Source organism: Helianthus annuus, chromosome 9 (assembly GCF_002127325.2).
Source record: "Helianthus annuus cultivar XRQ/B chromosome 9, HanXRQr2.0-SUNRISE, whole genome shotgun sequence".
Classification (NCBI taxonomy): domain Eukaryota; kingdom Viridiplantae; phylum Streptophyta; class Magnoliopsida; order Asterales; family Asteraceae; genus Helianthus; species Helianthus annuus.
In genome coordinates, this window is record NC_035441.2 from 14,786,718 (window position 1) to 14,810,903 (window position 24,186).

Here is a 24,186-nt window from a genome sequence, read left to right on the forward strand (position 1 = left end):
TCTCTATTTCTACGGGGTAGAGGTAAGATTGTCTACATCTACCCTCCTCAGACCCTATCTTAACATTGCTATTGGTGAGATTTACTGAGTATGATAATTAATCATACAATGTTTTGAAACTACTTATGTGAAGTTAAATCTTGATGGATGTAATGAATTTGTACAACTCCACTTGCCTGTTAAATGTCCTAACCTCAAAACCATAGATCTTAGAACTCCACCAGGTTTTAGCACTGTTCTCTTTTTTGAGCCCACTGAAAATCATGTTTAAAGATAATCCGCGAACTTGTAATAGTGTTAAACATGCTAAGACCACCCATAATGGGGTTTTTAGGGGTTTTTTTTCAAAAAAAAAAAAAAAAAAAACGCCCAAACACGCCTCGGAACCGCCCCGAGTGTGTTTTTTTTGAAAAAAAATGGTGGGACGTTTATTTTTAAACGACTTCACTTGTTTCTTTGGCCAATAGCATTTTTATGCCTTTTTATTTTTTATTTAATTCTATTAGAATATCTAATCATTACAAAATTTCAAGATCTGTTACACCCATTTTAACATAATGCTCCACAATACCCACATCCTGGACTGCCACAAAACACAAAATGCTCGAGGGTCTTCCCCTTGCCACTACACATGGTCTAATTGTTGAATATAATAGTTCCACCTTTTACTTTTTTTTATACATATAAACAAACACCTTTAACTGTTGGCACCCATAAAGTCAAAAAGAAAAACAATAAACATGTAAATGGTCATCACGCGTAATTAATCACTTTTATGGAGGGTCATGTATACTTTTATCTTTATGGTCTTTATCTTTTGTATAATGCAAACAAGAATACTTTGTCCCAACCCATCATAAATCATATTGATACCAAATTGTTGTCCTCTTAGTATTGATTATTAATCTCTAACGAGTTCACTTTGTTTGATCCATCAAACACTTGCATAATGGCATCTACTTCAGCTTCATCCATACAAAGGAGCTTCAAGTATGACGTCTTTTTGAGTTTTAGGGGTGAAGACACCCGCAAGAACTTTGTTGATCATCTATATCATGCTCTTGTCAATAAAGGCATTATAACCTACAAGGATGATGAAAAAATCAAGAAAGGGGAAAGAATCGGAGATCAGCTCATCGAGTCCATTGAAGACTCGAGATTTTACATCATTGTTTTCTCAAGGAACTATGCATCTTCATCATGGTGCTTAGACGAGCTCGTCAAGATTATGGAGTGCCAAAAGATGACCGAGCATACTGCTTACCCCATCTTCTATGATGTGGAACCCACTGAAGTCCGCAAACAAAGTGGATCAGTTGGGGAAGCCTTTGAACAGGTCACAAGGAAGAGGAAGAGGACGTTGGAAGATGTAAATCTGGTAACATCTTTATCACTTCATTTGTATTTGCTCACTGAAATAATTTGCTAATGCCTAATACTAAGAAAGTTTTGCACTTTGGCAAATAGGAAAAAGAAAATGATGTTGGAAGATGGAAAAATGCTCTAAAAGAAGCAGCCGACCTCGCTGGGATGGAGTTGAAGAACACTTTAAACGGGTATTCTTCACTCTCGTTTCTTTCTAATTTGTTTTTAACTAGTGGATTACCCGCGCTACGTTGCGGGATTTCGTTCGATATCTATCCTGGTTCAATATAACAACCAAACGAAAGAAATAAAATCAAAAGAATATTGACAAATTTTTTACATCGATCGAAAACCATCAAAATAAATTTAAATTGGACAAGTAGATGGGCTGATTTTTAAATTAATTGTAAATGAAAACTTAAACGTTAGCTTAAATATAACTTTAATAAAAAAGGAACATAAAACTAAAACACTAAACATAAAGAAAAGTATAGAAATAGAAATAATAAAGTCTAGAAAAAAATCAAGAAAGGAAAAAAGTACATAAAAATAAGCATAGAAACGTGTTATATTTGACTTGAGATGTGCACTAAAATAAGCACGTAAGAAAATAGTTACAGCGAGTTGTGGCGATGTCAAAACGCAAAGTGACTCGAATTTATACCGTCTAATGAAAACGTATTATATTTTCCTCTACTCGTTTCCAAACAAAATTTACGTCAAAACGTAGAGAAATTGAAAACTTAAATAAAAATAAGTGCAAAAGTGTATTATATTTGACCCTAAAAATTACGTTAAAATAAAGACTAACTGAAAACGTATATAATTATACGGATGAGAACATATTATACTTGACCCAAGTCATTTCCGCGAAAATTTACGTCTAAACGTAAAATAATGCAAATTAATTTTAATTTATACCAACACGTAAATAGAAATAAACACGTAAAACTTGATTACAAAGTTTTTATAATGTTAAAAGGTTGTAAGTGTTAACGCTAAAAGTTAAGACGTAAAAAATACAAAACTATAAATAAAAAGTAAAAGATAAAAGAAATCACAAAAGTATAAAAAAAATTCAAAACTAAAAAAAAAAACTCGAACACATAAAAAGGAAGGCAAATAAAAAAAGTTGAAGTAGGGAAAAAAATAAAAGCAATCAATAGCCCACATGCCATGCAGGTGACAACCACTATTCATGAAATAAAAATCAAAACTATAAAAATAAAAGAAGGAAAAGACAAAAGGGCAAAATAATCAAAAAGCTAAAAAAATAATAATTATAAAACACTGTTCATCCGTATTGTAAAATGTTACAGGGTTAATTAATAGGGACATCCATGTCATCTAAGGTTTCATGTGGGATTATAAGTAATTTAGTCGAATCTTTTTTAACACACAGGCATGAAGCAAAATTTATCCAACAAATCGTTCAAGACGTTTCACTAAAGCTACATCTCATTGACTTGAGCGTCGATACGAAGTTAGTAGGCATGGAGACTCGGGTAAAGGGCATAATTTCATCTTTGGAGCTTGATTTAAATGATGTTCGGATGATAGGGATCAAGGGGATTGGAGGTGGTGGGAAGACGACTTTGGCGAGAGCTATTTTTGATCATATATCCATCTGGTTTGAAGGTAAGAGCTTTATTGAAAATGTTAGAGAAGTTTCAAAAGGCTCTTTGTCTGGGTTGAAGGATTTGCAAAAGCAGATCCTTTCATCCGTGTTAAATGATCAAACCATTGTTGTAGCTGGTGTGTCTGATGGAAAAAGTATGATGAAAAGGATGATGCCTAATAGAAAGGTTCTTGTAGTTCTAGATGATGTTGATGATATAGACCAGCTTGAAGCATTAGCAGGTGAGCCTACCTGGTTTAAGCCGGGAAGTAGAATCATCATCACCACAAGAGATGAGCAAGTGTTAGTAGCACAGCGAGTGAATGTTATTCATGATGTCAATCTGTTATCAGATGAGGAAGCAATTTGCCTCTTTAGTAGGTATGCATTTGGGAGGGAGATTCCAGATCAAGGGTATGAAGTGCTATTAAGAAAAGTTGTACATTATGCTGCCGGTCTTCCCTTAACAATCAAAGTTTTGGGTTCACATCTTTGTGGTAGAACTGAGCATGAATGGGTGGACACCATAGAAAGACTAAAAACCATTCCCTTGGAGAAAACTTTGAAAAGATTGGAACTAAGCTATAATGGCCTGGAGAATGATGAGAAAGAAATATTCTTAGATGTTGTATGCATACTGAAAGGTGAAATGAAAGATGACTTAATAAGAATACTTGAAAGTTGTGGGTTTAATGCTCATATTGGTTTAAGAGTTCTTGAGCAGAAATCTTTGATAACTATTTCTGATTATCACGGTTTGCGTTTCCATGACCATATAGAAGAAATGGGCTGGAATATTGTCCGTGGTTTGCACCCTCTTGAGCCTAGCAAGCATAGCCGATTATGGATTAAAGAGGAAATTGAAGATATATTGGTTAATGAATTGGTAAAGTTCAAGTTTATATGAATGGAAACTAGAACATTTTTATTTGTTTTGACTAAAATTTCATGTTTTTTTACAGGGTACTGAAGCAACAAGAAGTATTATACTTAAATTCACAACTCTCCAACCAACAACTATTATGAGAGGTCTTAGGAAAATGAGGGAACTTAGATTTCTTGCCGTGCAATCTCTATATTCGAATAAAGGAGATAGCCAATACTTACGAGATGCTTTACAATCTCTATGTTGGCCTCGATACCCTTTTCGGTCTTTACCTCAAACGTTTCAAGCAAATAAGCTCATTAACCTTGAAATGTTTGACAGCAATATATCTGAACTTTGGGAAGGAGGAGAAAAAAAGGTAGAATAATGGTTGATCTGTTGTTTTGCATCTTGCATTATGATATTATATTTTATTTTGTCATTACACTAATATTTTTTTCTTTACTGATGATAGGTTCTAAATAAGATAAGATTCATTAACCTCAGCTATTCAAAGTTAGAAACCTTTGACCTTAGTATGACTCCAAATCTCGAAAGGTTAAATCTGGAAGGATGTTATCACTTTTTCAAACTACACATCCCCGTTGAATGTCCAAAGCTCAAATTCCTCGATCTCACTAGTTCTAAGGTGAGTAATCTTAACCTTAGGTTGATTCCACACCTTGAGGTATTATATATCGATGGATGTGAAAGAATAGTTGAACTCCACTTGCCCGTTGAGTGTTCGAGCCTCAAATTCCTCTACCTCAGGGATTCCAAGGTGAGTAAACTTAACCTTGGGATGACTCCACATCTCGAGAAGTTAAATCTTGAAGGATGTAATGATTTTGTAGAACTCCACATGCCTGTTGAATGTCCAAAGCTCAAATCTCTCAACCTTAAAGGTTCTAAGGTGAGCGACCTTAACCTTATGGCTCCAAATCTCGAGAAGTTAAATCTAGGACAATGTAATGAATTTGTAGAGCTGCACTCGCATGTTGAATGTCTAAACATCAAATCCCTCAATCTTAGTGGTTCTAAGGTGAGTAAACTTAACCTTGGGATGACTCCACATCTCGAGAAGTTAAATCTTGAAGGATGTAATGATTTTGTAGAACTCCACATGCCTGTTGAATGTCCAAAGCTCAAATCTCTCAACCTTAAAGGTTCTAAGGTGAGCGACCTTAACCTTATGGCTCCAAATCTCGAGAAGTTAAATCTTGAACAATGTAATGAATTTGTAGAGCTGCACTCGCATGTTGAATGTCTAAACATCAAATCCCTCAATCTTAGTGGTTCTAAGGTGAGTAAACTTAACCTTGGGATGACTCCACATCTCGAGAAGTTAAATCTTGAAGGATGTAATGATTTTGTAGAACTCCACATGCCTGTTGAATGTCCAAAGCTCAAATCTCTCAACCTTAAAGGTTCTAAGGTGAGCGACCTTAACCTTATGGCTCCAAATCTCGAGAAGTTAAATCTTGAACAATGTAATGAATTTGAAGAACTCCACTCGCATGTTAAATGTCTAAACATCAAATCCCTCGATCTTAGTGGTTCTAAGGTGCGTAACCTTAACCTCGGGATTACTCCAAATCTTGAAAGCTTAAATCTCAAAGGATGTTATGACTTTGTAGAACTCCACATGCCCGTTGAATGTCCAGAGCTCCAATCCCTCTGCCTTAGTGGTTCTAAGGTGAGTAACCTCAATCTCGAGATGACTCCACATCTCAAGGAGTTAGATCTTGAAGGATGTTATTACCTTCAAGAAATTCACGCTCCCGTAGGTTGTCTACAAAATCTTGTCTACTTTAACTTCAACGGTTGCTCAAGGTTTACAAATTTTGTTGTTAACTACTGGAATAAAGTACATGATCCTTATGATGTAGTTAGACTGAACCTAATTGCGGAGTCCCTAGACAGATGCCCACTGCATCCAGAAAGTAATTTGCCTAAGTTTCAGTTTAATTGTATATATTGGGAACCTCTACCCTCATCGAGTGGAAATATTGAGAAGCTTATCTCTTTTGGTCTATGTGCTTGCACAAACCTTGAGTCGTTTTCAACAAGCATTTGTGGTTTACAACATTTAAGAGAGCTCACTCTTATAGGCAGTATTCCGGAGGTGCCCAATGATCTGTACCAGTTACAAAGTCTAGAGAAGCTACGTTTGTCGATGAAAGAGATTAAGCATCTTCCGGAGAGCATTTGTATGTTGAAACGTTTGAAATCACTCGACTTATATGATTGTAGATCCTTACAAGATATCCCAGACAGTATCTGTAAGATGAAACGCTTGAATAGGTTAGATATAGAAGGTACGGGCATAATCCGTCTTCCTTACAGCATTTTTCAATTGAAACGTCTGTATATTATTGGGTCTAGGGGCCAGCTTGAGTCGTCTGGTTTTACTAATATAATCTCAGGATCCAGAGAGTGCTATGTACAGCTGTGAATAACAGGGACATTCTGCTGGTAAGTTGAGATTCAAGAAGAAGTATTCAAAGTCCAGTCTTTGAATATTTATGTTTCTGATTTATAGAATGCAACAGGGACATTCTCTTTTTTGCTTAACATGTTGTAAACCGATTACCGAACAAAAAATGATTACTTGTGGTTAACTGACTGACTGAACCAACCGGTTGAACAACCCGCAGCACATAACCTACACCTTTGATCGTGGTTCTGTTGGAGGATAAAATCAGCACTACACACTTGTAAGTCCCATAGCATGTTAATTATTGGTTGATGCTGTTACTTCCGAATAGGGTTGTTCGTGAGCCGAGCCGAATCAGTGCAAGCTCGGGCTCGGAGCCGAACTGGCTCGGCTTGGATTTGAAACTGGGCTGAAAATCTAAGCTCGGATTCAGCTTGGTTTTAAACCGAGTTGGCTCGGCCCGGCTTGGTTTAGCTCGATTTTATAAAGAAAAATTAATGCATAACTCTTAAAATTCAGTAGACTAAAATATTATTCAATAGCACAAAAGAACATTTCCAAATAAGTTCAATTAATACATTACAAGTCAAAATCAAGTTTAACAACACAAATAAGGTTGAAATTTCAATGGAATACAATATTAGTTTATTAGCATGATAATTAACCTTCAAATATGTCATAGATATCAAATTAAACTCCTAAATATATATAAATAATAATCAGTTTTTTTATAATATATTATAATGTTTATAATATTAAAATATATTACAAGTAAAATAAGCCGAGCGACCAACCGAGCCAATTCGGCTCGTTACGAGCCGAGCCGAGCTAGGCTTACTTTCTAACCGAGCCGAGCTGGCTTGGCTCCTTTTAAAACAGAGCCATATTGAGCGAGCTTTATCCGAGCTAAATCCAAGCGAGCTCTAAGCCGCAAGCTTTTTGGACTGCCCTACATCTGAATGTTACTTTATGAGATCAAAACAACATATAAGTGAGTGTGTCAAGCACCTTCTTTATGATTGATTTATTGTATATACCAATTTAGTTTCTTCCATGAATGTTAATATTCTTCCCCTTTTTAACTATTTATACCCTCCGCTAAAAATTCAGTTTAAAAGTTCTCGTCATTTTAAAATTCTTAATTTTATTTTAAAAACCAGTTTATTTGAAAATCCTCTAAATTCATTTACGTAACTATATTTTTACAATAAATATATATTAGAGTAAACCGTCAAAATGATCCCTGAGATTTGATCACTTTTGTCACTTTAGTCCAAAACTCTTTTGAATCTGGTTTCAATATTTTTTTTAACATTCTCATCCAAAAACAAAATCAGGGCACATTTTTCAGTTAAAATCAAGTTTTTTTTTTGTTTTTGTTTTTTTCTCCATTAATGAAGGGTAAAATGGTCAGATTTTTTAATTTATTATAATAAAACGTTAAAAGACTATTTTGCCCTTCCATATAAAGGAGGAAGAAGATTAAAAAAAAACTAGATGTTAACTGGAAAATCTGATCAGATTTTGATTTTGGATGAAAATGATAACAAAATTTAAAACCACGGGGACCTAGATTTAAAAGGTTTGCGTTTTAGACTAAAGTGACAAAAAATGACCAAATATTAGAGACCATTTTGGCAGTTTACTCTATATATTAATACTCAATTTACTTGTGTATTATGATTTCATCGTTGACAATTCTAAATAAAATAGATGCAAATTGACGTAAATTTATTTTTAAATAAATGAAATTAGTTGATCCATCTCTTATATTTCACACGTCAAAAAACAATTAATTATTAATTTCATCTGATATTGATGTACATGCCATAAATCTTGCTATGATATGATATGATATTCATGGATGAAAGTGTAAGTTTACCTCATTTTCTTCATAACCAAGTAGCTTACTACCTCATAATGCTTTACTTGATCTTTTTTAAGTTTTTTATTTTTTTTGTCAGGGCACTAAGATGCAAGCCTTTGTTACGGCAAAGACATGTTCAGTGTATGAAACTTTGTTGAAGGAAAACCAATGTTTGACAATTCGTAATCCATCATTGGATGAGAATCTTCATATGTTGAAAGTGTGTTGAAAATCAATCTGAACGGCAACACAATTGTCACTGCCTACAATGAATCTGTTGGATTTGAATGGAGCTTCTCTTTTTCCCCTTTGAGTATATAGAGCAGGACCCTAATTTTGAGTTTATAGAGCAGGACCCTAATGACGACGGAAAGGGTTTAAAAAGTCCTATCGGTATTTTTTTGTATAATCAGAATTCTAATTCTATTTGTCTTTAAATTAACATATATGTATTCAATTTTTTTGATATAAATCTTTTTTCAGACGTTATTGGTTTTGTCGTTAAGAGTTTCCCTTTTGAACCAAAAGAGGAAAGTAAACATGGGAAGGATGAGAAGAAAATCACATTCATGCTTCAGGATTTGCAGTAAATTAATAATCATCGTTTTTTATTAAATTTTTTTAATTTTTAATATATAACACTCTCATTATAATACATAAATTAAATTTATTTTATTAACCAAAACAATTTGTTTTCATCAGACATGCCCAAATTTTTGTGACCCTGTGGGATGGTTATGTTGATCAAATATTAGAGTTTCAGAGGATCAATCAAGAAGAAAAAAATGTGGTCGTTGTTGTCCAGTTTGGAAAATATAGGTTTTGGGGAGGTATATTATAAGTTTATTATCTATAACTTTGTAGTTAGTTATTTATAGTGTATTATAAAGTAACTATTCGTTTTAGCTTTATGTGATTTTCTTAATTCCACAGGATCTGCTGAAAGATCCTCTAGCTTATCTGGGCTGAGTTCGTCTGTTATAAAGTCTCCTTCAAAAGAATATCTGACTGACTTTGAATTCAGTACTATTGGTGGTTTAAATGGAATATCCGAGGTATTGCTAATATTATCGTTTGTTTTTGTAGAACGTTATTCATTATAAATGATATTTTTTGTAGGTAGACAAAGTCTGTTATCATTCTTGGTACGATAAAGAGTTTTGCTTCAAAGGAATCTTGGTTATATAATGCGTGCAAAAATTGCAATCATAAGGTTTCGACAAAGACCATTTTGAATGATAAACAAAATGGAAGTGAGGGGTTCGATGAGGTTGTAGTTTTGGAGTGTAATACTGATGCATGTAATACGAAAGCTGTTTCTTCATATCCAACGTTTTGATAACATATAACATAATTTACTTACCTCATTATCTTTTCCAGGATCAGGGTTCCTATCCGTGTTCAGGACTGTATGGTTATTGTCACACTTACCCGTTTGAGCGTGAGGTCGTTAAGTTGCTTAAGGTGTCCGCCAATCAGTTGCTCGACAAGAACATTGAGGTATTCTTCTGCGTTTGTAACTGTTGTAGGTCCCTCTCGGAGGATGACGAACCTAAACCTTGTTATACTAACCCACTAGCGAGTGCGGAATCCAAGCTAGCAAGCAAACCGGGATGAAGCAAGTATAAACACAAACACACAAGGATTCACCGATTAACACCACTTGTATTAATGCGTATGAAAGGTTCCGGTTACAAGCACAATGTTCACAAATCAGTTTTGCAAACTCTCTAGTGTGTGTGTGTGTTTCGGACAGAATGCTCTCAACTCTCTATCTCTCTATGTGCCTCTATATGTCTGTCTAACACACACTGCATGGGTATATATATACCCAGCCCAGGTTGTCTTGTCCGAAGGATTCGATAGATGGTCTCTATCGATCACAAAGCCATCGAAGGATTTGCAAGGACCTCGAAGGATGATCTTTCGAGGTCCATCAATCGAAGTATATCTTTCGTGGAGATCGAAGGAACCACATCATCCTTCGATCTCTTATCCTTCGAGACAGACAACCATATACAAAACATTTTCTAACTGTTTGGCCAAGTCAAACCAGAGGATGGTTGACTTGGTCAAACTTACAAGACTAAGGAACATCGTTTACATCGAGACCGAATACAGACAAAGTACAGACACAAGTGCACCAACAAACTCCCCCTTGGCTGTAGCTTTGTCTCGAACATCGATGGTCTTTGATCTTCGAGTCTTCAAAACTCTGATGTCCTTTCAAGTGTTCATTGTCGGAGGATCTTCAAAGTCTTCACGTCCTCAAAGCAGAAAGTGTATCAACAAACTACCCGTATCATGTAGGAAGTGTGTTGACAAACTCCCCCTTAACATAAGCTCCCCCTTGAGTTATGCTCGTGAGAAACTTGATCTTTATGAAGTGAGATCCTTGTGGTGTTGATGATGGCCAGCGGCAACTCGATCATCTTCATCACTTGAGTGCCTTCACGTCGTGTCTTCATTCCAAAGCTTTGTCACGACCATGTTCTCCTTGCCTTTAGAATCTGCACATGCAAGAAATCTAAACCCGTAATGAGAACAACTGCTTGGAATATAGTTAGAATAAACAAATGACACACAAATGACCATGTCACAATCAAACACCGTCCGACAGTTTGAAAGTTTAATAAGTTTGTCAATTTTAGTCTTTAACTTTCAAAACATGCAAATTTCGACCGTTTATGAAGATTTAGTCAATTCGGTTTTCGTTCAGGTTTCAGGCAACGAAGACTCGAGTTCCAACATCGTACGATTGAAAATAAAGTAGAAATAAAATCTTTTTGGAATTTTTGAGTTTTTCAAATGTAAAGACTGAAAGCAGTAAATAAATATATACAGACATTCTTTTTGCGAGTTTCGAGGGTAAGAGAATCATATCAATGTACGGTCATGCCAAAACGCTCTTGTTGTTTAGTTAGTTAACATTAAGATAAGCATCCTATAACAATTATCGGTATTGTTGTCCACTTAAGCTCAACTTATCAGATGTAATCATGTTTAGGAGATACGTTAAGGGATGATTTATACTTACCGACCGGTGTTCATCCACATCACGACACATTCCCGTATCAAGGTATGCACGAGGGTTCATCTTACCGGTGAGTATACCGATTATCATCTGTTTGACCGTATATGATGTGAGATTCTCACTTATTTTGATTTGAAAACAAGCCCTATGTGATATAATCACTTATTGATGAGGAACTTGATTTTCATATGCATGAGGGCACAGGAGCAAGTCCGTGAACAGGCCAGTACTTCCGTACAGCAGAGAGACGAACTTGACACCCGGATAAATGTGATATTTTATCACTTATATGATATGGACATGTGATTGTTTATCACTTATTGAGGTCGAATGCAATATGTATTATGTACACGTATGTATAGTATCATGGAAGATCTAGACTTGCGTCCCCGTTGTTTTTCGGTAAAAGATACAACCATGATACCCAGATGATAAGCAGCATAAAGACCGAATATCTCAGAACCTCGGCAATCTATCAAACGAAATTTCGGTACTAAGACCATATGCCAATGAATGGTTCCCACCTGGTCTTCAGTCGATTAAGATTTATATCCCCTGCACACTTTAAAATGATTGTGAGCCTACCAATACATCTTATATAGAGCTGCTTATCGTTTTGCATTTAAGGTTTAAAGAGGTTTGGATAGACCACTGATGTACTATCACTTTCTCTTTTGCTCGCCAGGAAACTCATTTTTGATTTTCTATTGTTTTTGTGTTTTTGAAATTTTTCGATGTTTTTGGATTTTTCAAATTTTGGATTTACTCCCCCTAAAATCAATAAACCAAGACAAATTTAAAACACAAAGATATTTACAAAAATGATTTTCCGATGTTGGTTTTACTCAGGCTTGACCTTAATGTCGTTTACCAATAATAAAAAGTCAAATCTTGATTTGTCAAATGCTTTGGTAAAAAGGTCGGCACGTTGGTCATGAGTGTGGACCTTAACAACATCGATTAATCTTTTCTCAAAGCAATCACGTATGAAGTGATATTTGATTTCGATGTGTTTGGTCTTTGAATGCTGCACAGGATTTCTAGTGATCTGTAATGCAGCAGAATTATCAACGTAAATAGGAGTAGTTAGGAATTCAAAACCGTAGTCCCGCAATTGTTGTTGGATCCACAGAACTTGAGAGCAACAACTTGAGGCAGCAATGTATTCAGCTTCACATGTTGATGTAGCAACACACGTCTGCTTCTTGCACTGCCATGTGACTAGGCGATTACCTAAAAACTGGCATCCAGCCGTTGTGGATTTACCGTCGATTTTGCATCCGCCAAAATCAGAATCACTGAATGCTACCAATTCAAAGTTATTATCCCTAGGGTACCATAGACCGGTGTCAGGGCAACCCTTCAAATAACGAAAAATCCTTTTGACAGCTGCAAGATGTGAGGCCTTCGGGTTCACTTGGTATCTGGCAAGCAGGCACGTTGGGTACATTATATCTGGTCTTGATGCTGTGAGGTACATAAGAGATCCGATCATAGCGCGATAGTATGAAGGACTGACAGCTTCACCCTTCAAGTCTGGAGTAATTCCGTGATTTGTCGGCAATGGGGTACCATTGGGCATTGCATCTGACATCTGAAACCGATTCAAGATGTCACCAACATATTTAGTCTGATGGATGAAAATCCCAGACTCCGTTTGTTGCACTTGTAGGCCCAAGAAGAAATTCATTTCCCCCATAGCACTCATCTCGAATTTATCCTGCATAATACGCTCGAAATTCCTACACAAGACATCATTAGTAGAACCAAAAATAATATCATCAACGTATACCTGTACCAGAAGAAGATCTCCATCTTGTTCTTTGATGAAGAGAGTACAATCGATAAGACCCCTTCGAAAACCATTCTCCAACAGATAGTTAGATAAGGTTGCATACCAAGCTCGCGGTGCTTGATGAAGACCATAGAGAGCTTTGTTAAGCAACCAAACCCGATCGGGATGGATAGGATCTTCAAAACCTGGAGGCTGTTCGACGTACACCTCTTCTTCTACCACACCATGTAAGAATGCACTTTTCACGTCCATCTGGTAAACCTTGAATCCTTTGAAGGACGCATAGGCTAGAAAGATTCGAATTGCTTCGAGACGTGCCACTGGTGCATATACTTCGTTGTAGTCGATCCCTTCAATCTGACGAAAACCTTGAACGACTAAACGCGCTTTGTTCCGGATAACAACTCCGCGGTCATCCTTTTTGCATTTGAAAACCCAACGGGTACCAATCTTCTTGTATCCAGCAGGTTTCTCTACAAGTTTCCAGACACCCAGCTTCTGGAATTGTTGCAATTCTTCCTGCATTGCTTCCACCCAAGAGTTATCTTTTAAGGCTTCTTTCCAAGTTCTTGGCTCTTCCTGTGAGACATAACACGCGAAAGACCAATCGTTTTGTTGCCCGGATTCTCTAATAGCCGCATACAGGCCTGCATTGTTGTTGTTCCGCAATATATTTCTTGTTTGAATGCCACTTCGCACATTTCCTATGATGTTTTCTTGAGGATGGGTATTATGAATCCTTGTCTCAGGATTATCTCTGACAGGAATATTTATACCCAGGTTGTTGAGATTAAGATCAACAATCAAATCAAGGCCCGGAATTGACGAAGAGGATGATGCAGTAGCTTCAGCTGTTCTGTGGGCATCCACTGGAGGAGTACCTTCTGAAGTACCATGAACTGCTGTTGTAGGAACTTCTTGATCTGCATCTAGAAATTCATCATCCTCTGAAGATTCGTTCAATTCGTTTGCATCATGAAAATCCTCATTGTTGAGAGTATTATTGTTCACCGAAGAAGATGGTTCTTGATTAACCAGAATTGGACGAACCACCGGTGAAACTATTGCATTATCACTCTCGAAAAACATCCTTGCCGCAGCATTTTCTTCAACAGCTTCAACATTGATCGAATTGAAAAAGTCATCGTACTCAAACATCCAAGGCTGACCAGGACATTTGACTGGCAAAGTGTGCCTTTGTACTCTGACTTCAGACCATTCTTCGACCCTTTTTGTCTCTAGATTCCAGACACGTAGGTTAGGGGTGGCATACCCAAGAAAGTATCCCTCAATTGCTTTTGCCCCAAACTTTCCATTAGGATCGATCATTGTGCATGGAGCTCCAAACGGTTCAAGATAAGACAAATCTGGTTTCCGTTTGTTGATAAGCTCAAAGCAGGTCTTGTTGTGTCTTTTGACTGTAAGGACTCGGTTCAATGTATAACATGCAGAGGCCACAGCTTCAGTCCAGAATGGAATGGGTAGCTGCGACTCTACCAACATTGTCCTAGCAGTCTCGATCAATGTGCGGTTCTTACGTTCAGCGACGCCATTTTGTTGAGGAGTGTAAGCTGCACTAAACTCATGAAGAATACCTTTTTCAGTGCAAAACTCCGCCATGGCATGATTCTTGAATTCAGTACCATTGTCGCTACGTATCCGCCTAACCTTTAACTTATACAAATTCTCAATCTGAACGATCAAGTTTTTGATAATTCCAAAGGTTTCACTCTTGTGTGCCATGAACGCCACCCAAGAAAATCTTGAATAATTATCAGTAATCACGAGACAGTATTGATCACCTCGAATACTTTTGTGCTTGACAGGACCGAACAAATCCATGTGCAAACGCTCAAGAGGAACTGCCACCGTGTTGATCTTCTTTGTAGGGTGCTTTTTCTTCGCTTGTTTACCATTTTGGCACGAAACACAGACGTCTTGAAGATGGAAATTTTTGAGAGGAACACCATTCACCAATTCATTTGAAACCAAATGATTCATTTTGCGTAAGTGAATGTGACCCATACGTCTGTGCCAAGAGATAGTGTCTTTTTCTGTGGCTTTGGAAACGAAACATGTTGCTTGTGCAGACGCAGTAATAGCCTGGCTCATATCAAGGACGTACAAATCATTAATCCTTGGAGCAGACAAGAGAATCCATTCTTTTGGAATTTTGAAGCCGGGTTTCAGCACATAACATCCATTAGCATCAAAGTGCACTGAGAATTGCTTGTCACAAATTTGAGAAACACTAAGAAGATTGTGATCAAGTTGTTGCACGAAATTGATCTTGTCAAAGCTGACAACCCCGTTGGATATCATTCCTTCACCCGTAATATATCCACCTTTATCTCCAGCAAAAGCAACATAACCTCCTCTAATAGATTTGACGTCGTAGAGAAGCTTCATGTCGCCCGTCATGTGCCTGGATGCCCCACTATCAACAATCCAGTGACTACTGATAGTTCCTCCTGGAACACCCTGCACATAAACTCAAGTGATTAGTTGGAGATGGGGACCCAAGCCATTGTGGTCTTGGGTCTTCCATTTTCATCAATAACAATAACCTCTTGTCTTTGATGATTGGTGAATTGTGATGTTTCCCCTGATTTAACAACCGTTTTTGGTTTCCAAGCCTGTTTTGTTTCACCAGTATTATTCTTTAAGATTTTAACTTCTTGATTACTTGAAGTTTTTGAAATGTCTGGTTTTACAGAAACAGATTGTTTTTGAACCACATCGGTTTTAATTGCCTTTTCAATTTTCTTGACCTGCTGGCGTTTCTGTTTCTTTTCCCTTTCTTTTACAAGGCGGGGATCTTGTTTTACAGAAACAGATCGCTTTCGGTCATTGTGGTCACGGGGAACATCAACCTTTTCTTTTTGCTTATGAAGATATGGGCAATTTCGAATTATATGCCCAATGGTTCCACACTCAAAACATGATCTTCGTTCAACAAACCCCGAAGAATCATGTGCTCGTCTAGCCGATGATGATGAACTTTGTGAACCCGAGGTACTAGGTTTTGAACTGCTTGGTTCATTTCTTTTCTGTACAATGGCTTTCTTAACAAAATCTAAGTTAGATTTGTTTTCAAAAGTCTCAATTTTGTCCGTTCCCTTCGATTTCACAAAGTTAACATTTTTCTTATTCTTTTGACTCGGCGTCTTTTGGGCTTGAGCCGTTGATTTTCCTTTGGGCTTGGTGTGATTTTGCTGTTTTGGCACTGTTGGTAATTTCTTGTTGCCAAATTGTTTTCGAATTTCAGCCTTTGGAATAGGAGGACACTGTGTAACTGTAACATGAGGTCCTGCCTTTCCCAAAAACTTACTCGTCGAGTTTTCAAAGACTTTACTGATTAAGGATTGATTAACGTTCTTAATAGGAAAATCTTTGTCTGAATAAATTTTCTCATCACCAACAAGAGTGTACAGCAAGTTCACACTCTCCGACTCCTTCTCAGCAGAGGACTCGACTGCAACAGTCTTAGCGGGCTTTGCAGGAGGATCACATAGAATGTAATTCTCAAGAGGTATGTCCTCATCTTTAACTGCCGCATCAGACTTTGCTGTGATGATATCATCAGATTCATCATCAGAAGAACCAGCATCCTCAATAGTGACATGAGGATCCTGATTCAGTTCAGTAGAAGACACACATGTATCTGCTGAAGTATCTGAATCTGGTGATACTTCTTTCTTGTATCCAAGTCCTGCAGCAAACTCCTTAACGTCTAAAGGAACAGATGGTTCAAAATGAGTTCTGTACTCCTCATCAGGCATAGCATCATAATTGTGTCTCACTGGTGGTGGACATTTCTTGTAGCCTATGCATGTGACATCCCGTTTCGCTTTTTGAACGTCAATGATGTGATCCAGCACATAGCTAGAGCTCAAATAACTGTCTAGCTTAAGTTGGATCGCATCACTTTCGGTTTTCACACAAGCCATCTCTTTTTGCATATCCTCAAGACGAGATATATACAAATTAATATCAGTTTGTTTTCTTGAAACCATTTTTGTCAGTTCAGTTTTATCTTTCTTTAATGTTTCAATTACTGACTTAAATTCTTTTTCATGGTTTTCATAAAACATGTTGGCTTCAGTGCATTTGGAAAGATCCACAGTCAACTTCTGGTTGTGGATGAATGTCACATCATATTTTTCTTGCAAAGCCTCGTATTTGCTTTGCAATTCACACCACTTGGCACTCAAGGAACCATGTTTGTCTTGCAAGTCAAACAAACTAGCTTGTAAAGTGTAGGTCCCTGTTTCGCGGAGGATTACGAACCTAAACCTTGTTATACAAACCTACTAGCGAGTGCGGAATCCAAGCTAGCAAGCAAACCGAGTTAGTAGCAAGTAGAGAAACAAACACACAAAGATTCACCGATTAACACTAGTCGTATTAATGCAAATGAAGGTTCGGTTACAAGCTCAATGTTTACAGAAGTGTTCTATAAACTCTCTAAGTGTGTGTGTGAGTTCTGGGCAGAATGCTCTCTAAGCTTCTATCTCTCGGGTGTGTGAAAATGGCAGAACTCACTAACACTCAACACATGCATGGGTATATATACCCAGCTCAGCAGGTCTGCTCGAAGGATTCGACAGATGGTCCGAAGGATCATCTGTCGACCACATGTTACACGAAAGATCAGCATGGACCTCGAAGGATCATCCTTCGAGGTCTAATGGTCGAACCATGGTCGAACCATATCTTTCGATCACCTCGAAGGATCAGGTGTATCCTTCGAGGCTATCCTTCGATCAGAACATCTTTCAACTGTTGTCCAAGTCAAACCGGAGGATGGTTGACTTGGTCAACTTACAATACAAATCAGGACATCGTTTATATCAGACCGAATACAGACAAAGTACAGACACAAGTGCACCAACAAACTCCCCCTTGGCTGTAGCTTTGTCTTTGATCTCTAATCTTTGTCTTGTTCTTCTAAAAGTGTAGACTCGTCTTGAACTTCGACGGTCTTTGGTCTTCAAGTCTTCAAGACTCTGATGTCCTATCATGTCTTCAATGTCGGAGGATCTTCAAAGTCTTCACGTCTTGAAAGCAGAGAGTGTATCAACAAACTACCCGTATCATGTAGGAAGTGTGTTGACAAACTCCCCCTTAACATAAGCTCCCCCTTGAGTTATGCTCGTGAAATACTTTAACTTTATGAAGTAAGATCCTTGAGGTGATGATGATGGCCAGCGGCAACTCGATCATCTTCATTCATTGAGTGCCTTCGTGTCTTCATTCCAAAGCTCGTCAACGACCATGTTCTCCTAGCCTTTAGAATCTGCACACGCAAGAAATCTAAACGCGTAATGAGAACAACTGCTTGGAATATAGTTAGCATAAACAAATGACACACGAATGACCATGTCACAATCAAACACCGTCCGACTGTTTGAAAGTTTAATAAATTTATCAATTTTAAATTCTAACTTTCAAAACATGCAAATTTCTGACCGTTTATGAAGATTTAGTCAATTCGGTTTTCAGACAGGTTTCAGGTAACGAAGACTTGAGCTCCAACATCGTACGATCGAAAATAAAGCAGAAATAAAATCTTTTTGGCTTTTATAAAGTTTATATTAAAACAAGCCTAAAATCTTTTTGGTATTTTTGAAATTAAAAGACAACAATTTAAGATCCTTTGAGTGTTATCAAACGACATCACCGCTAATGTCGTGCTGATATGCACCAAACGACGAAACTGTTTAAAAGAAATAATAAAAGTTAAACAGTAAATAAATAAATATATACAAACATTCTTTTTGCGAGTTTCGAGGGTAAGAGAATCATATCAGTGTACGGTCATGCCAAAACACTCTTGTTGTTCAGTTAGTTAACATTAAGATAAGCATCCTATAACAATTATCGGTATTGTTGTCCACTTAAGCTCAACTTATCAGATGTAATCATGGCGAGGGGATACGTTAAGGTATGATTTATACTTACCGACCGGTGTTCATCCACATCACGACACATTCCCGTATCAAGGTATGCACGAGTGTTCATCTTACCGGTGAGTATACCGATTATCATCTGTTTGACCGTATAAATTGTGAGATACTCACTTATTTTGATTTGAAAACAAGTCCTATGTGATATAATCACTTATTGATGAGGAACTTGATTTTCGTATGCATGAGGGCACAGGTGCAAGTCCGTGAACAGGTCAGTACTTTCGTACAGCAGAGAGACGAACTTGACACCCGGATAAATGTGATATATTATCACTTATTTGAAATGGACATGTGATTGTTTATCACTTATTGAGGTCGAATGCAGTATGCAATATGTACACGTATGTATAGTATCATGGAAGATCTAGACTTGCGTCCCCGTTATTTTTCGGTAAAAGATACAACCATGATACCCAGATGATAAGAAGCATAAAGACCGAATATCTCAGAACCTCGGCAATCTATCAAACGAAATTTCGGTACTAAGACCATATGCCAATGAATGGTTCCCACCTGATCTTCAGTCGATTAAGATTTATATCACCCTGCACACTTTAAAATGATTGTGAGCCTACCGATACATCTTATATAGAGCTGCTTATCGTTTTGCATTTAAGGTTTAAAGAGGTTTGGATAGACCACTGATGTACTATCATTTTCTCTTTTGCTCGCCAGGAAACTCATTTTTGTTTTTCTATTGTTTTTGTGTTTTTGAATTTTTCGATGTTTTTGGATTTTCCGATTTTTGGATTTACTCCCCCTAAAATCAACAAACTAAGATAAATTTAAAAACACAAAGGTATTTACAAAAATGATTTTCCGATGTTGGTTTTACTCTTGCTTGACCTTAATGCCGTTTACCAATAATAAAAAGTCAAATCTTGATTTGTCAAAAGCTTTGGTAAATAAGTCGGCACGTTGGTCATCGGTGTGGACCTTAACAACATCGATTAGCCTTTTCTCAAAGCAATCACGTATGAAGTGATATTTGATTTCGATGTGTTTGGTCTTTGAATGCTGCACAGGATTTCTAGTGATATCTAAAGCAGCAGAATTATCAACGTAAATAGGAGTAGTTAGGAATTCAAAACCGTAGTCCCGCATTTGTTGTTGAATCCAAAGTACTTGGGAGCAACAACTTGAGGCAGCAATGTATTCAGCTTCGCATGTTGATGTAGCTACACACGTCTGCTTCTTGCACTGCCATGTGACTAGGCGATTTCCTAAAAACTGACATCCAGCCGTTGTGGATTTACCGTCGATTTTGCATCCGCCAAAATCAGAATCACTGAAAGCTACCAATTCAAAGTTATTATCCCTAGGGTACCACAGACCGGTGTCGGGGTACGTCTTCAAATAACGAAAAATCCTTTTGACAGCAGCAAGATGTGAGGCCTTCGGGTTAACTTGATATCTGGCAAGCAGGCACGTCGGGTACATTATGTCTGGCCTTGATGCTGTGAGGTACATGAGAGATCCGATCATGGCGCGATAGATAGAAGGGCTAACAGCTTCTCCCTTCAAGTCTGGAGTAATTCCGTGATTAGTTGGCAATGGGGTACCAATGGGCGTTGCATCAGACATCTGGAACCGGCTCAAGATGTCACCAACATATTTAGTCTGATGGATGAATATCCCAGACTCCGTTTGTTGTACTTGTAGGCCCAAGAAGAAGGTCATTTCCCCCATAGCACTCATCTCGAATTTATCCTGCATAATGCGCTCGAATTCCCTACACAAGACATCATTAGTAGAACCAAAAATAATGTCATCAACGTATACCTGTACCAGAAGAAGATCTCCATCTTGTTCTTTGATGAAGAGAGTACAGTCGATAAGACCTCTACGAAAACCGTTCTCCAGCAGATAGTGAGATAAGGTTGCATACCAAGCTCGTGGTGCTTGATGAAGACCATAAAGAGCTTTGTTGAGCAACCAAACCCGATCGGGATGGATAGGATCTTCAAAACCTGGAGGCTGTTCGACGTACACCTCTTCTTCAACCACACCATGTAAAAATGCACTTTTCACGTCCATCTGATAAACCTTGAATCCTTTGAAGGACGCATAGGCTAGAAAGATTCGAATTGCTTCGAGACGTGCCACTGGTGCATAGACTTCGTTGTAGTCGATCCCTTCAATCTGACGAAAACCTTGAACGACTAAACGAGCTTTGTTTCGGATAACAACTCCGCGGTCATCCTTTTTGCATTTGAAAACCCAACGGGTACCAATCTTCTTGTATCCAGCAGGTTTCTCTACTAGTTTCCAGACACCCAGCTTCTGGAATTGTTGCAGTTCTTCCTGCATTGCTTCAACCCAAGCATTATCTTTCAAGGCTTCTTTCCACGTTCTTGGTTCTTCTTGTGAGACATAACACGCGAAGGACCAGTCGTTTTGTTGCCCGGATTCTCGAATAGCTGCATACAAGCCTGCATTGTTGTTGTTTCGCAACATGTTTCTTGTTTGTACGCCACTTTGCACATTTCCAATGATGTTTTGTTGAGGATGGGTATTATGAATCCTTGTTTCTGGATTGTCTGGAACTGGAACATTTATACCCAGGTTGTTAAGATTAAGATCAACAACCAATTCAAGACCCGGAATTGACGAAGAGGATGATGCAGTAGTCTCAGCTGTTCTATGTGTTTCCACTGGAGGAGTACCCTCTGAAGTACCATGAACTGCTGTTGTAGGAGCTTCTTGATCTGCATCTAGAAATTCATCATCCTCTGAAGATTCGTTCAATTCGTTTGCATCATGAAAATCCTCATTGTTGAGAGTATTGTTGTTCACCGAAGACGATGGTTCTTGATTCACAAGAATTGGACGAACCACCGGTGAAACTGTTGCATTGTCACTCTCGAAAAACATCCTAGCCGCAGCATTTTCTTCAGCGGCTTCAACATTGATCGAATTGAAGAAGTCATCGTACTCAAACATCCAAGGTTGACCCGGATTTTTGACTGGCAAGGTGTGCCTTTGTACTCTGACCTCAGACCATTCTTCAACCCTTTTAGTCTCTAGATTCCAGACTCGTAAGTTAGGGGTGGCATACCCAAGAAAGTATCCATCAATTGCTCTTGCCCCAAACTTTCCATTAGGATCGATGATTGTGCATGGAGCTCCAAACGGTTCGAGATAAGACAAATCTGGTTTCCGTTTTTGAAGAAGCTCAAAGCAGGTCTTGTTGTGTCTTTTGACTGTAAGGACTCTGTTCAATGTGTAACATGCAGAGGCCACAGCTTCAGTCCAGAATGGAATGGGTAACTGTGACTCTACCAACATTGTCCTAGCAGTCTCGATCAATGTGCGGTTCTTACGTTCAGCGACACCATTCTGTTGAGGAGTATAAGCTGCACTAAACTCATGAAGAATACCTTTTGAAGTGCAGAACTCCATCATGGAATGATTCTTAAATTCAGTACCATTGTCGCTACGTATCCGCCTAACCTTCAACTTATACAAATTCTCAATCTGAATGATCAAGTTTTTGATAATGCCAAAGGTTTCACTCTTGTGTGCCATGAACGCAACCCAAGAAAATCTTGAATAATCATCAGTAACCACGAGGCAGTATTGATCACCCCGAATACTCTTGTGCTTGACAGGACCGAACAAATCCATGTGCAAACGTTCAAGAGGAACTGCCACTGTGTTGATCTTCTTTGTAGGGTGCTTCTTCTTTGTTTGCTTTCCTTTCTGGCACGAAACACAGATGTCTTGAAGATGGAAATTTTTGAGGGGAACACCATTCACCAATTCATTTGAAACCAAATGATTCATTTTGCGTAAGTGAATGTGACCCATTCGTCTGTGCCAAGAGATAGTGTCTTTTTCTGTGGCTTTGGAAACGAAACAAGTTGCTTGTGCAGACGTAGTAATAGCCTGGCTCATGTCAAGGACGTACAAATCATTTATCCTTGGAGCCGACAAGAGAATCCATTCTTTTGGAATTTTGAAGCCGGGTTTCAGCACATAACATCCATTAGCATCAAAGTGGACTGAAAATTTCTTGTCACAAATTTGAGAAACACTAAGAAGATTGTGATCAAGTTGTTGCACAAAATTGATCTTGTCAAAGCTGACAATCCCGTTAGATATCATTCCTTCACCCGTTATGTATCCACCTTTATCTCTAGCAAAAGCAACATAACCTCCTCTAATAGATTTAACGTCGTAGAGAAGCTTCATGTCGCCTGTCATGTGCCTGGATGCCCCACTATCAACAATCCAATGACTACTGATAGTTCCTCCTGAAGCACCCTGCACATGAACTCAAATGAATTAGTTGGAGATGGGGACCCAAGCCATTGTGGTCTTGGGTCTTCCATTTTCATCAATGACAATAACTTCTTGTCTTTGATGGTTGGTGAATTGTGATGGTCCCCCTGATTCAACAACCGTTTTTGGTTTCCAAGTCTGTTTGGTTTCACCAGTGTTTTTCTTTAAAATTTTAACTTCTTGATGATTTGAAGTTTTAGAATTTTCTGGTTTTACAACAACAGATTGTTTATGAACCACATCGGTTTTAATCGCTTTTTCAATTTTCTTGACCTGTTGCCGTTTCTGTTTCTTTTCCCTTTCTTTTACAAGTCGGGGATCTTGTTTTGTGGAAACAGATGGCTTACGGTCAGTCTTACCACGGGGATCATCAACCTTTCCTTTCTGCTTATGAAGATATGGGCAGTTTCTAATAATGTGCCCAATGGTTCCACACTCAAAACATGATCTTCGTTCTACAAACCCCGAAGAATCATGTGATCGTCTAGCCGATGATGTTGAACTTTGTGAACCCGAGGTACTAGGTTTTGAACTACTTGGTTCATTTCTTTTCTCGACAATAGCTTTCTTGACAAAATCTAAGTTAGATTGATTTTCAAACTTTTCAATTTTGTCTGTTCCCGTCGATTTCACAAAGTTAACATTCTTCTTCTTCTTTTGATTCGGCTTCTTTTGCACTGGAGCCGGTACTTTACCTTTGGGTTTGGTGTGATTTTGCTGAGTTGGCACTGTTGGCAATTTCTTGTTGCCAAATTGCTTTCGAACTTCAGCCTTTGGGATTGGAGGACACTGTGTGACTGTAACTTTAGGTCCTGCCTTTCCCAAGAACTTACTTGTCGAATTCTCAAAGACTTTGCAGATTAAGGATTGATTAACATTCTTAATGGGAAAATCTTTGTCTGAGTAAATTTTATCATCACCAACTAGAGTGTACAGCAAATTCACACTC

General features: G+C 38.0%; 2 protein-coding genes across 2 annotated transcripts in view; both read left to right on the forward strand.

The window, feature by feature from the left end:
* Positions 1 to 926: 926 nt before the first annotated feature.
* LOC110877199 (disease resistance protein RPV1-like) overlaps positions 927 to 24,186 on the forward strand; it is a 188,679-nt gene continuing 165,419 nt past the window's right edge. The window contains exon 1 of the mRNA XM_035977340.1: positions 927 to 1,378. Within this exon, the coding sequence (XP_035833233.1) occupies positions 950 to 1,378 (429 nt within the window). The 5' untranslated portion in view covers positions 927 to 949. The remainder of the gene's footprint in view (positions 1,379 to 24,186) is intronic.
* Positions 4,328 to 8,971, forward strand: LOC110877215 (putative adenylate cyclase regulatory protein). Its single transcript, XM_022125380.2, has 4 exons — positions 4,328 to 6,565; positions 8,250 to 8,545; positions 8,636 to 8,738; positions 8,855 to 8,971. Exon 1 carries the CDS (start codon positions 4,387 to 4,389, stop codon positions 6,301 to 6,303), a length of 1,917 nt encoding a protein of 638 aa, XP_021981072.1. The 5' UTR covers positions 4,328 to 4,386; the 3' UTR covers positions 6,304 to 6,565; positions 8,250 to 8,545; positions 8,636 to 8,738; positions 8,855 to 8,971.

Excerpts from the sequence above, each read along its gene's own strand:
- LOC110877215 (XM_022125380.2), top strand. The coding sequence starts at position 4,387 with ATGACTCCAAATCTCGAAAGGTTAAATCTGGAAGGATGTTATCACTTT.